General features: G+C 37.5%; 1 protein-coding gene across 1 annotated transcript in view; it reads left to right on the top strand.

Annotated features, from left to right (window-relative positions):
• The first annotated feature begins 5,988 nt into the window (after positions 1-5,988).
• The window catches only part of LOC134750225 (fatty acid synthase-like), a 68,171-nt gene continuing 58,781 nt past the window's right edge, over positions 5,989-15,378 (top strand). The window contains exons 1-3 of the mRNA XM_063685367.1: positions 5,989-6,082; positions 9,730-9,882; positions 10,788-10,980. Coding sequence (XP_063541437.1) covers positions 9,730-9,882; positions 10,788-10,980 — 346 coding nt within the window. The 5' untranslated portion in view covers positions 5,989-6,082. The remainder of the gene's footprint in view (positions 6,083-9,729; positions 9,883-10,787; positions 10,981-15,378) is intronic.

The following is a 15,378-nucleotide window of genomic DNA, read 5'->3' as shown; positions in this document are numbered from 1 at the left end:
AATGTATACGCCCTTGAATCTTATGATACAATTTATAGTAATAATAAAAAAAAATGAAGAGAGAGAGAGAGAAAAAGCGAAGTGATTTACTAAAGATGAATGTACTTAGGGTATTCTTTTTGCCAATCCTTATTTTCTATGAACTGCAACATTGTTAATGGGGTTTGATAACAATACACCTACCGGTCAATTCGAACAATGTGATAATTACTAGATACGAGAACAATATGAGATCTAATAGATACGTTATAGTTTATTTCTCAACTAGTTATCTTTTGCAGTTCGATTCGCAAAACCAATTGTCATTTCACGCTACAATTATTATGACGTTTTGAGATATCCTTTAGATATCCATTGGATGTCTAAAGTAATATTAAATCTTCAAAAGATCGTTCAGGAGGATATTCGGCATCGCGGAAATGTCAAATTTGACATGACTTTCTTAAATATCTCGTTATCGTTTCTGTTTCATATCTAGTTGATATAGATATCAACTGGATATCAGCTAGATCTAGAGATCATTGTTCGAATTGACCCGCTCTTCCTAAGAATATTGAAAGGCTTCAATGCGTTCCAAACTATTATGGTTTATGATTCCATTTAGCTAGGCTTAGCCATAATCCTATGATTGTGTTGGACCTAAGCCTAAATAGAGGCTTAGACCGGCATTCAAGAACGGTAGAAGACTAGTTTTAAGTGCTTATCGTAGCAAAGCATTAAAATACGAGTATGGAATTATGAAACGAGCTGAAAGCGAGTTTTATAAAAATATCTTAGTTATCCCGTATTTTGTTTTTCTTTAATGAGCTATTAAGTGGTGGCAACTGTCCTGGTTTATGAATTATGTATAAGACACTAGTTATAAGAAACATGTACCGTTTGTGCCCAAATAAACATTAAAACATTAAAACATTGAAACATTAAAACATTGAAACATTGAAACATTGAAACATTGAAACATTGAAACATTGAAACATTGAAACATTGAAACATTGAAACATTGAAACATTAAAACATATCTCACTTAACGTGTTCCAAATTATTATGGTTCATGGTTCCATTTAGTTAGGCTTAGCAATAATCCTATGATTGTGTTGGACCTAGACCTAGGTCGAGGCTCAGACCGGTCATTAAAAACGGTACAAGACTTAATTATAATATTGTGTTAGAAATAGATTTTATACCAACTCGCTTATTATTACTAAAAAAAATTGACATCCGTTTCCGTCCGATGTTTCCCGTCTTACAATAGGGAATATTACGCGAAACTCTGCGTAGAGTGCGCTACTACCGCAATCTGAGGGTCTATCGCGAAACTAGAAAATCGAAATCTCTGTCACTCTTGTATATTCGAGCGATAAAGAGGCAGATATCGAAATTTCGGATGAATCCGAAATTTAAAAAAAATCGGCAAATTCGCGTTTCCCGGTAGATCTTCTGTAAACAAACCGCCTTCATGCATCAATGACATATTTTATTGTCTCTGTAAACTTGTCAAAAAACTGTTAAAGGCACAGTATGTATAAGTTACTCTATGGTTTACTAAAAAGGCTAGTGCTGCGCTCTGGTGACAGAACATTGCAGTAATACCCCCTATTGAAACAAATCGCTACTAATTTTATAAAGGAAAAAAGAAACCCTGCGTCTTTCTGTCTTGTTTGTCTATCTGTCTGTATGTTACCTCTTCACCGATTTATATGAAATTTGATTTGGAGATAGCGAGGGCCCGAATATCATCATTGTTCCACGCAGACGAAGTAAGTAGAATATAGTACAAAATATCTACAAATATACAAACCCCACATACTGATGTGCCGTCTAAGCGTGCTGTCTGAAACTTTCCAAAATTGCGAAGAAATATGGTGAAATTCGCCATATTCAAATATGTGTGGTGGTACAAAACTGTGGGTTCAATCCTCGATTGTGCTGAATAGAGCAGCAATATCGAAAAAAATATATCAAAAAGATGACTAAATTTCGGTCAATATCCTTAACATACACAGACAAGAGGTTAAGTCATATAAAACTATTGTTTTAAGGGGCCCACAGACTATCAGTCCGCCGGACGATATCGGCCTGTCAGTTGTTCGGAGCTGTCAAATTTTGGTTCTTACTGACAGGCCGATATCGTCCGGCGGACTGATAGTCAGTGGGCCCCTTTAAATACACGCCCGCAACTGTCAAATTATTATTTCCCATTATGGATACGAGTATAATTTTCTTGTCCATTTTCGCATACCACTTGCATACCACACACATCATACTTTTAATATTTTTTTCTCAAAAAACACTTTTATACTCGCAATTCTCGCAAGTCCTTACGGAATATTTTGAAAATATACGTGTTCTATGGCGGTAATGTAGGCGCCGGGGGTCAGGGGTTCCCATCCAGGTGGAGTACTGAAAACACCTGCTTTGCATACAATGCCGAGGACCGTATAATGTCACTGTGATATTGGTGGATAAGGATTTGGTTAAATTTTCTAGTTTTTTATAAAGTGACTGCGAGGTATAGTTATTTGCCACTCCATCACTATTACTATTAATTGGCCACTCTTAACAACAAGACTTCTATTGCCTTGTTTCTTTCTGATTTGTTAAGTGTGCCCAATTATTATGGAGGGGCCAATAACTATAGTGCGCAGTCACCCTACTAACATATATCACAGCTTGATTAATTGGTTGCAAGGCTCAAACAAGCAGTGATTTTCATCAGGGGCCCATTTCTCAAACGGAATTAGACTAATATTATTGGTCCACAAACTGTCAAATCGTATTGGTTTCCATGACAACACACTAATAATATTAGCCTAATATGGCGCGAGAAATGGGCCCCAGGACAATTCGTACTGGTGGCACCGCTAGAGTTAGACCAAGCTAAGTTGGCAGCGATTTTAATAGCCCACTGTGCAAGTGTTATTGAAACGTCATAATTTCATAGAAGGTAGACGTTTAATAACACTTGCACAGTCTGGGCTATCAAAATCGCTGCCAACTTAGCTTGGTCTAACTAACAAACGGCGGCAACTCGGTCGAAAAAGAAATCTAGTCGCGTAGCGTTTATATGCACTAGCAACTGATACGAATGTTTAAATTATTTGTTATGAGTAACGCATCAGCATTCAAAGTCAAAGTCAAAGTCAAAATATTATTTATTCAAATAGGCCTAGCAACAAGCACTTTTATATGAGGGCTATCGTTTTTTTGCTCACCAGTTGGCGCCTCTGTTGATGGTGGTCCAAAAGACTAAAGAACAGCTGTCAGTTTTTGAAGTGACAAGTGACATTTGACATTTCGAACTATGGAAAAGACCATATTTAATCTGTTCATGGACAGTAGTTTGCATGATTTGAGAAATGATGAATGTGGGCTGAGAATGAGTGGGCTACCCGTCAAATGTCTTCTTTACGCTGATGACCTGGTATTGCTAGTTGCAGGAGATGGTAACTAGAATGCATGGATCTTTTGAAAGGAAAGGAATGAAAATAAATGTAAGTAAGACGAAAGTTATGGTATTTGAAAAGGAGGAATATATGACAAACTGTGGAATTTTGATTGGTCAAGAAAGAGTAGAACAAGTGAAAGAGTTTGTGTATCTGGGAACATTATTCACTAGGGACGGTAAGCATGATAAAGATATTGAAAGGAGAGTGAGTGCTGGAAATCGCGTGAATGGGGCACTTAACGCTTTTATGAGCAGCCAGAGTGTCGCAAAAGGCACGTTTGGCTGTGCATAGAGGGGTGCTGGTGCCTACACTTATGTATGGTAGCGAAAGTTGGGTATGGCAGAAGAGGCATCAGAGCCAAGTGAATGCAGTGGAAATGAGAGCGTTGAGAAGTGTGTGTGGTGTGAGATTACAAGATAGAATTAGGAACAGTGTGATAAGGGAAAAGTGTGGACTGAGCGAAGAAGTAGTGACAAAAATTGAGAAAGGTATGTTGAGATGGTTTGGACACGTGGAAAGAATGAGTGAAAGAAGGCTAACAAAGAGAGTGTATATGGGAGAGGTAGAAACGGGAGTTGGAAGGGGCAGACCTCGGCGGACTTTCTCTGATCAGATCGGGGAAATCTTAAAGAAAGGCCAGGTCAAGAGCACCCTAAACCGGCGAGCGTGTATGAGGAATGTTATGAAAGTGAAGGAAGCGAAAGAGGTATGTCAGGATCGTAGCAAGTGGAAATCCGTGGTCTCTGCCTATCCCTCCGGGAAATAGGCGTGATTATATGTATATGTATGTATGGAAAAGACCACCATCTACACTAGCGCCCCTAGCGGCGAATTCATACGCGTTAGCCCGCATTCAGAAGGAGGCTATGCAGAACTCGTTCCGGTCTTGCTACTAATGAGTTTTACGCTTCATTTCAAGTTTCAGGGTTTGGACTTCAATCCATCAACATTTGATTCAACTTAACGAAGAAGACAAATCGACAAACGGGAAGTAACTGTTCAGGGGCTCAACCAGCAGATAAGTTTTAGTCGTGTGAGTGGTTTTTTTAAGTCAAAAATGTACTAAAGAGCTTCGTCTACATATACTATTTATGTTCTGTCGCTGTTATCAATTTAGAATTTTAGCCATTTCATAAAAACACTAAAATTGTTAGCAACTGTAACATACAACTTGAAATCCAGCCTGAAGTGAACACAAACAGGAGGTTCATTTATTTTGGAGTTTTGTGAAAGTGTTAATGAACTTCAAAAATATAATAATGTATCAAAATAAGATTTAAACCGTGCAAGTTGTTAAATCTTAATCGAGCTCTATGACGCTTTAGTTCGAGATTGCTAATCCGTCTTCGGGGTGTCGTGTCACGTTTAGCGGTATCAGTATTAGTTTAAAATTTCTGAAGACATGTTACTTTAAAATAAGTAGTAGCTTTGCCAAAGCCTGATAAGCCTTCCCTTTCAATTAGTTTGTAAGCATTATCGTGTACTTTTATTATGTACCTATGTACAAACTTTTTGAATAAACGTCTTTTATTATTATTATTTATTATAAGTGTCGCTACAACTAGCATACATACGGAAATAAAGTATTTGACTACCAGTCAAATCAGTTTCTTTGTTCGAACTGTCAAAACGATTTTGCTACTATGGAATTTATATGAAACACTAGCATGTGACGTCACAATCAAATTACCTTCTCTTTATAGTTTTATACGGGTTTTTTCAATATAAATTGTGTCTAAAAATAACTGCTGTCTACGTTTCTCTATTAATCTTCTGGTGATTTTTTTCATGCATGGTGTAAAATAATTTATTTTCAAAACTGTCAAATACCCTATAATGTGCGTAGGTACGTCATGTGTATAAAATTTCAGTACCGGTCATGTCAACGACTAATTTCAAATAAAAATACTAACTTTATTAATAACGCCAAGTAACATGTCAGGTACATTCTATATCGAATTTAAAATTAATTGGAACATTATTTGATTTCTTCACCCATTTTAATAACAAAACTTCCGTGAGGCACTGACATATTAAATATATTAAACCCAACGTCCCTGCGTCGGGCCACCAACGCGAGCGCTCATTAAAAATGCTCCTCGTTATGGAGCGAAACATTTTTAAACGTGAGTGACCCGGTTTATATATTTAATATTTCTTCACCCATCTTTTTGAGGTGGCCAAAAGCCAGCGGAGACGATGCGCTTTGGTCTCACCTATTATTTTTGGCAGCCAAAAGGGCCTACTTGGGTCGACCAACTGGACGCCGTCCTGTTGGTCGTCCTAGATATCGTTGGGCGGATGGAGTGGAGGCGGATCTCCGAGAGCTCGGCGTCGGCGAAAGCTGGCGTGATATCGCTCTGGACCGGGCAAAGTGGTGTGCTCTTGTGACAAGTCCGACAAGAAAAAGTCGGTCCAAAACGCGATCATATCCGTACCAACAGCAAAGTTTGAACTATGTGATTCCATCGGCATTGTTTACAAATCAACCTGTATGTAAATCTTTTTTAATTGTCCGTTTTATAAACATCGTCGTGCGGTGCCATCAGTCAGACGATTAGTGGGTGCCTGCCGGTGTCCACGTCCAAGGTTCAGTTCCAGTTCAGTTCTGTGAAAGTTTTTTGTGATTTTATAAGGTTGGTTTTATATTTAGCTTTAAGGAGTGTAGTCTAATATAAAATTTACGTGTAGTCGTTGAAAATTCAACCCCGTTTTCATCCCTTAAAGGGTTGATTTTAAGATCCTACCGTCAATCGTTTAGACTGTACGTTGTATAGCCATATATATTATTATACCTTTCTAAGGCCCATCATTTGAAATCAATAGTGAAGGAAGTATAGTAAAATTTCTTTTGACGTTAGAAAGAAATTAAAAGTGTAAAAATTTACTGTCTCGTGTGAGAATCGAACTGACCACACTGGATCACTAATTTTGTATGTAGCCGGTTAAGAAGTGTAACAGTCTTACAATAGATGTCGCTAGGGGCCTCTCTAAGGCGCATATGATGGAAATATTCGCTGTCCTCGGGTGTGGTCTCGGTAGCTCTGATGGCAGAGCATGGGCTAGTTATCCAGTGTCGTGAGTTCGAGTCTCACCCGAGACAGTGATTTTTTTTCCACTTAATATATTTCTATCGTTTGCAGATGTTTTCTGCTTAATACAATATTGAATTTCTTTCGTTTTTTAAATCGAACGAAACAAAAAATCAATGCGATAAATGAATGAAATGATGATGTGTGTTACATGTGTTGCAAACTGTGTACGGAGCTACAGAGAGTGGCGTGGCGATATTACCCGAAATAATTCTCCTAATGTGATACCTAATTATTGCAAAGAAAATGGATACCTGTATAGAATCAGAAGCTGCAAGCGATGGATTCAACCTACTTGGTACTTACACCTGTACAGTTACTGTCTTTGTATAACAAATTGAAAGCAATAAAAATACTTACTTCACTATTATGTTTTTGTTATTTTTCATTCCACTTTAAAATCTTTAAGATTCAGTTAAGTGCCTACAATCCGAAAAAAATAACTGCTAGTAATTAATTTATTTTAGTTTAACATTAAATTGTTAATTTATTTGTTAGTTAACTGATTTTCATAACATAAAAACTGCAGTTGAGAATTAGCGGTTTGGTTTTTGCCCATCCGGATTTGCGAGGTTCTACTGTTATATTATACTTGTATATACATATGTGCTAGGCAGAGAAAATTTTCTCACTTTCAAGAGAAATGTTTCTGTTTCAAATAAGAAATATAGTACTAAATTAATTAAGTAATATATTATTATTCTCGACAACACTTCCCTAAAAATTGCATGGCCACTTTATTAATGAATTCATCCATCATGTGTCTAAAATAGAACAAAGTTATAGAAATGTGACATAAATGATGACATTGCCATACTTTTTCATTCCAAACGACATGCAGAGTTATAAACTGAAATATATCATACAAGAAAAAAAGTGACCAAGTCCACCGGTGGCCGAGGCGGGAATCGAACCCGCGTCTTCAGCTTACGCGTAACAGCCTGACTACTAGACCACCCGGCCAATGCAGTTAGCTTGATCAGACTATATCTATGCGATCATTAAAATGAATATAGCTGACGTACTTTCTGGGCACTTTTTTGCACCTTAGTCTGAAAATGCCTTTGTCCCGTGCTCTTAATCTAAAAGTGCCTCCAGCCTTTGAATACAAACGTTCTTGCCGTTTGTTCTTTTCGTAGCCTGAAAGCCTTTATTTTCGAGACACTTCGCACCTCTTCTTAACAAATTATAAATGAACTAAAAACATTAGTAGTTTATTCGATTGTATCACTTATGGTAGATTCTTTAGAGTTGATATTTGTTTAAATATTTTGATACAGTTGTGTTATCTTTCGACAATAATTCGTTAGGTAAGTAGCTTTTTGCTTATGAAGGCTTTTTCGTAGATTGTTCATAGCAAAAATTTGCTTTCGTTGTTTGGAAAATACACTTTTAATGATTAATTTATTTGAAAATAGAATGGAAGTTTTTATAAAAAGGCACAGCTTCATACACTTCCTAAATAGCATTGGGTAAATATATTAATAATGTATGGCTAGACCCATGATTGTTTTTATACGATTTAAATAAAACCAAGGAGTTTTAATTAATTAAATGGATCTGACGTCAGAGGTCATTGACGTGTATGGTCCGAGAGTTGGTAGACATTTTGGAGTACCTAGGGGTCATCCATTAATTACATCACACGTTTAGGGGGGAGGGGGTCAAGAAAATGTGACATGTTGTGACAAGGGGGAGGGGAGAGTCACAAACTTTGTGACGTCACTTTAACATATTTAAATTATTTTATTACTGAACAGTTAAATAACAAGTTTTTTGAACGATAATCATTTTGAATATTTTCTTTTCTAATCTGTTTTGGGTTATAAAATTACTAATATTTCTTTTGTCAAAAATATTTTCATAAAATATTAATAATACTTGATTCGATTTGCCGAGTTAATTGAAAAAATGTGACCTCACACCAGGGGGGAGAGGTTTGCCAAATATGACCAAGTGTGACAAGGAGTAGGAGTATATGTATGTAAGTATGTATTTTTTTATTTAATAATAAACATTGTTACGCCTTGTTCCAACCGCCCCTCCCGCCCCTGTAACGCATCGTAACGCTTTACAAGAAAAAATTGCGTTACGTAACATTTGAGTGCCTCCTTCATAGGTTTTCAAATGTATTCTAATTCTATGTCCATATTTAACTGCCAGAAGCAAATGAATCCAATTAGAATTATACTTTGATTAGTTGCAGTAAGGACTAAATTACAGCTTTGTGCCTAGCAATGAAACTTACGCTATATACGACCTCAGGGTTAAAAAACGTGAACATGTTTTAATTATTCGATTACATCTACATTGATTACTGGTGTGCATATTCCATTGTGTTAATACGTTCTTTATTGATTTAATTTTTGTTGGGAACAATAAAATAACAAGCAGTACAAGTACAGTTTGAGGTATTTTAAGCTGAGTTAAGGAAAGCAACACTGTGAATTTACCAGGCGCAGAGGCGTGAGGTACCTACCTACATAACAAGTAAGGTTGTCAAAAGAAATAATGGAATATTCTGTCAAAAACGGACGGTAATTTCTTCCGAAAGGTTTACCTTCCTAATTTTGTGATCTCTTTTTTAAATCTTTTAATTTTATTAAGCCGTCGTTTTTGCCATGATATGGCGATAAAGTTATTCTAAAACCTTTCGTGAGTTTTGTGGTAAACCAGCCTCTTAACTCGTCAATATGTTGTATTTTGGGTAGATTCTAGTGGTAAGTCGAGGTTTCTAAAAACCCACTCGCCAAGTCCCCCCGCAATCCTGATAAAGAACCAAAAATCCTGACATGTCAGGGGAAATCCTGACATTCCTGACTTATAGCAACACTAGGTGCAAGCGAAGTTCATTTAATTCCTCGAAATTCATGCGTGAGCTGTAGGTACAGTCAAGGGCATAAATATATATACATTCCCAAAGTTTCAAAAATATGTGTACGCTTTGACACCTTCGACAATAAAGGCGTGTTCACATATTTTTGAGCCATTTGGCGGTTCGATATTTTTGCCTTCGACTGTACACGTCTTCAACTAGATTAGACGGGCATCATAGTCGCGCACAAGCCGCTATATTAGTATGTATAAACAAATGTATTCATTCTTTACATACTTACCTAATTATTTTTACTACCTCTCACTATTTTATTTCATAATGTGCTTTCCCAATAGCTTCTAATTTTACTCCACAGATGGCGCCGACCACCAAAGTCGAAGATCGCCTTGAGTCCGGACATCGGCTGTCGCACCCTCCCCCCGGCGATGAGGTCCTAATAACTGGAGTGTCCGGATACTTTCCGGATTCAGACTCCGTTGTGGAACTGCAGGAGAACTTGTTTAACAAGGTATGTGGCTAACATCTGTCGCCCCCTCCCCGGTGATGATCCTCATTACTGGAGTGTCCGGATACTTTCCGGATTCAGACTTCGTTGTGGAACTGCAGGAGAACGTGTTTAACAAGTTATGTGGCTAACATCTGTCGCCCCCTCCCCGGCGATGATCCTCATTACTGGAGTGTCCGGATTCTTTCCGGATTCAGACTCCGTTGTGGAACTGCAGGAGAACTTGTTTAACAAGGTATGTGGCTAACATCTGTCGCCCCCTCCCCGGCGATGATCCTCATTACTGGAGTGTCGGGATATCTTCCAGATTAAGACTCCATTGTGGACCTGCTAAAGAACTTGTTTAAGAAGGTATGTGGCTAACATCTGTCGCACCCTCTCCCTGGCGATGATCCTCATTACTAGAGTGTCCGGATATTTTCCGGATTCAGACTACATTGTTCACCTGCAGAAGAATTTATTTAGGGGCATTCCACAAAAAAGGTCTACTGTAAAAAGTAAAAAAGGTGACGTGTTGCGTATTGCAGCTACATACCTTAATAATCTGTATTATATACCGCTGAATTTAAAGCTATGATATCAAACGTTATCATGCTTCTTCTTCAGTCGGTCCCTCAATACTGAGGATCGTGACATCATGTCCTTCTGCTGAAGACCAGGTTCCTCCATAGGGTTCTGTTCCTCGACAAGCGCATGGCCTCGTGCAGTTTTAGTTGCATAGGTGCCGTAATTTGAGCACACCAAATCATGCTAAATATCAGCTTTTTAGCTTTCTCAGATGTGTTAAAAAAATAGCGTCACTTACCCGACCCTTTTCTGTAATCAGAATACTGACTAGACAACACTAATGTTCAATGACTCCTAAAATTTTGAATAAACTCATTCCATTGCTTCTTTTCCACCCTAAGGTGGATCTGATCTCAGGCGACCCCCGCCGTTGGAAGCTAGCCCACCCCGAAATCCCGCAGCGCACAGGGAAGATCAACCATGTCAACAAGTTCGATGCCTCGTTCTTCGGGGTCCACTATAAGCAGGCCCACACTATGGACCCCATGTGCAGGATCTTGCTTGAGAAGGCGTATGAAGCTGTAATCGATGCTGGTGAGTTTTTTACTGCTTCAAACTCTATAAAATGACGTATAAGCGCGCTTCTTTACTTAGCCGCTGGCGGGGCAGCGCTAACAGTATCATGATGGCGTTGTTGGATAGGTGGGACTCCCCTCTGCTGCAGCAGTGGACAAAACTCCACACTGCAGTAAAATAGGTTAATTGTAATTCTACTAACACTATTTTATAAGTTAAATATTTATTATTTTATAAGTTAAGTATGTAACTAACAACTATGGATTTATGTCCGAAATAAAATTCTTTTATTTTATTTTATAAGCGGTTTTTACCGCTTATAAAATGGCGACCCGTTTATCCTTAGCCTTTTCTAGGATCAATTATATGTTCTTATTTGAATGAAATTTAAATATTTGTCATTTAAGCGACGTATCAGTAAAGGCATGTAAGGTAACAAAGACGAATTAAACTTCTTTATTTAATTTATTTATTTAACCACATGCAAGTATACAGTGCTGAACCAAAACAATAAAAAAATAACATTATTAAAAACAAAGAAGCAAATAATATCAAATCAAGCTTATTCTAATACAAATGTCTTATGATAAATAAAGATAAAAGTTAACAATAAATAATAGTCAAATACAATAAAGCGTCATTATAATTCAATCAATACCATTCTATGTCATTTAATGTCAATCATGTCATTCTAATGTAGAGCAATTGTTAAGATACAGCGCCACAAGCCTCACAAACGTCCCTATACTGTCTGCGAACACGTTGACCTCTGGGAGGTGCTGGACCATGTCCTTAAGGGTCCCCGGCAAGCTCGGTTCTCCATACAAACGTAGTTCCGCTCTCATTTTAAAACTACTAGCTGGATTGCTCTGGAACTTTGTACTTACTCGTACAATAAGGAAGTCGGAGGGATATATCTGTAATTCGTTCGTCTGTGTCTGTAATGTCTGTAATTAGTTTAAATTTTAATTTAGCGAATTTAAATTTTTCATACAAAACTTGTTTTTGCTCTATTTTCAATTTTTTTATATACTAGAGCTATATAAACTAATTTCAGACCTAGATATACCTATCATTGTATGTGCAAAGTTTTATTCCAATCCAACACGTAGTTTTAAAATGAGAACGGAACTCCGTTTGTATGGGAAGGTAAAAACGCCCGGCGGATCCGCGATTTGGACCTTATAAAGATCTTATGAACTATTTTTAGAAAGAAAATATCTGTTTGCAGACCAAAAGGTATTTAACCAAGTCCATAAAATACTATCAAAAGCTGCCGCTATTCATCTTCTAAACACAAAAAAACAATTATTATTGTCTGCTTCTTGCTACAAATTTTTCCGCGTAGTTGGTATATGCCAAATTCTTTCCAAATCTGTTTTATTTTTACGAGATTGAGTAACAAAAACCATACATCTAACAGTAGGTAAGTAGACGTTTTAGTAAGATTTTAAAAGTTAGACCAAAAACTCTTCGCGATATTACTTAGTTGACTTGGTTCAACGTCTCATATAAAGGCACAGTTATTAAAGGCACTCTTCACTTTGTACCAACTGAAGTGAACTTTAAGGTGAAGTTTCGGAGGTTGCCTTGTGACCCAGTTGCAATGTTAACGTAATACAGTCAGCATCAAGAGAATGAAATAACGCGCCAAAAGTCTCTGCCACATTGGATAACTTTTCCAAAATATTTATTTTATGAAACTTACATTATAATGTCACAATAAATAAAACAGTAAATAGAAAGTCCATGCATAGATCGTGATCGGCAACGCAGGTTTCGTCGAGTGGACACAAAAGCAAATCAGCAACAGGCTTCGTCATCTACTTACGAATGATGTAATCCGCAACAGGCTTTATCAATCTTTTCCAAATCGAGATAAATATCTACGGTTTGCGTATAAAAAATATCAGGCAACCTAGCCAAGGTAAAGATCGCTTGCGCTTCGCCATCGAATCGCTTTGTGTCTCTCTATCACTCTTGCATATTAGTGTGACAGTGACAGTTGCATTTTGTTCGCTACGTAGCGTTAGCGATTGGCATGTTGTCTACGGGACCTGTCCAGAGAAAATGTGCTAGATACGTAGAGATATAAGTTTAGTTGAGGTAAGAGAAACGCTGGGGCAAGAGAAATAATTGTAGGAAAAATAAACAGTTAGAGATATTAAAAGGTATTAAAGGTAAGGTATTAAAAGCTAACTGAAAAATACTTACGTAGAAGGACTTTTCTTATGGTGCGGCCAGACATGCAGGGATTCGGCGAATATTCGTGATGGCGTCTCTTTCATTCCCCTTGGACAGCTAGAGACGCTATCGCGAATATTCGCCGAATCCCGGTATGTGTGGCCGCACCCATACTGTTCCTCTTGCCCCGAGCAAAATAAACTAAAAACAACACGCAAAAAGCAAAACGTTCAAGCTGATAAACAAGACCAAGTGCGGGTAGTTCGAAAAACTCGCGCGGCTAGAAGATGTTGATGTCAACTTTAGCCAGTCTTCCCCGAGCCCACGGGGACAACGCCGTCCACGAAACGTCGCAGGTAAATGTTAAAACCTAAATACAAGATTAACATATTGAATTATTTTAAACCGGGTCACTCACGTATTATTAAGTCGAATAGCTCGACATGTTTGAGTCTCATGGGAGTTTTATAGTTAAAATACAAGATTAAGTCCCGTTTTACAATTTAATAAAATAAACTATGTTCTGTATGTTCTTTTACTCCACCTGACCTGACCTTTTCTCTTTTTGATACTGTTTGAAAATGGTAGATTTAACGACAGGAGATCGGGTGACAATAGAAAACTTGACGCGTAGTTTTGATCCGCTACTTATGTTGCTGACTTTACAAACTTCCTGTTTACCAGTAAATATTTTCAAGTGTATCCGGATTTGTACGGTTCTATTGGATTTCTTGTTAGTTTCCGGCGTTTCCGCCCCAATTTACAGTACCTACGCACTTCGTACCTATTGTACCGAAAGAGGTTTATTATTCGGTTAGGACATTTAATATCCTATAAAAACTTATATGACATCTGTATTTCTAAATTAATTCCTGCCTTATTATCCATAATATTATTATAAATGCGAATGTAATGCTTAAACCGCTGAATCGATTAGGTAGAAATTTGGTACAGAGATATTTTAAGGCCCGAGGAAGGTAGGAAGGTAGGAATTAAGTTAGAAATATCCATCAATACCATCATCATCATCTTACTACTTAGACGAAGTCACGGGCAGAAGCTAGTTCGTAATACTTTGTATTCACTATGAGCACAAATTAAATATATTTAATTAATTAACTAGTAATCAGCTTTAGTGGTTAAAATACCAACCACGCTTCATTTCATGCACTGCTCAAGCATCACTTAAATTGCAAAACCAATCTTGCATCAACCACATAAGGTTTATAGTTCAATACAAAGCTAAGACAGAATTTAAATAATTCTGCCCTGTTTATTCAAAATGGCGCATATTGATATGTAAAAAGGTAGAGTTACCACTTTTTGGAAATGAAGTGAATATGGATGTTCAACTTTCTGTGAGCTTATAAATCAGCGTAAGCCCCGAATTAATATGATTGGAAGCCATGTTGAATCAACTTTTATAATTAAATTGTGCGAGATGTGTTTAAAAGTTTGTGATGTGCGGTCAGATCAGCCGTGCAAGGAGGAATTAATTAACAATTGCTAAGCAGTTTTGACTTTAGTGAATGAATATCACGCTAGAGTCATCTTGGCTAGGCTCCCAGATCAACTGAAGTAGCTGAAATTCATAATAATATGTATTTTAACCGAACTACCGAAGGAGGATTATGTTATTCAACGATTACGCATGTACCAAAGTAAGTATGTTATTTCTTCAAGCGAAACCGCAGTCGGTTTTTTAGGGTTCCGTACCCAAAGGGTAAATACGGGACCCCATTACTAAGACTTCGCTGTCTGTCTGTCCGTCTGTCACCAGGCTGTATCTCGTAAACCGTGATAGCTAGACAGTTAAGATTTTCACAGATGATGTATTTCTGTTGCCGCTATCACAAAAAATACTAAAAACAGAATAATATAAATATTTAGGTGTGGCTATACATCAAACGTGATTTTTTGCCGTTTTTTGCGTAATGGTACGGAACCCTTCGTGCGCGAGTCCGACTCGCACTTGGCCGGTTTTGTTTTTTGTTTTGTCATGTTATTATTCGGTGCACATACCCACGATAGCTGGATAACTCGGTTATTTAAAAAAATATAGCCATCCTCACGTGTCGAGCCCGTTATAAAATTTCATCACCCGCCCGCCCATTACGGTTTTTTATGAAATTCCTCGTTCATTCCTACGCAAATTGTTTTACGGGTAACGTGGCTTTTTTGTGCGCTTTCAAAATATAGAATTTTTCGAGTAAGTTTCGGCTTTAAATATTT

The sequence above is a fragment of the Cydia strobilella genome, chromosome 19 (genome assembly GCF_947568885.1).
Source record: "Cydia strobilella chromosome 19, ilCydStro3.1, whole genome shotgun sequence".
Classification (NCBI taxonomy): domain Eukaryota; kingdom Metazoa; phylum Arthropoda; class Insecta; order Lepidoptera; family Tortricidae; genus Cydia; species Cydia strobilella.
Note: the sequence above shows the minus strand (reverse complement) of the source record. Positions and strands in the feature narration are given on the sequence as shown.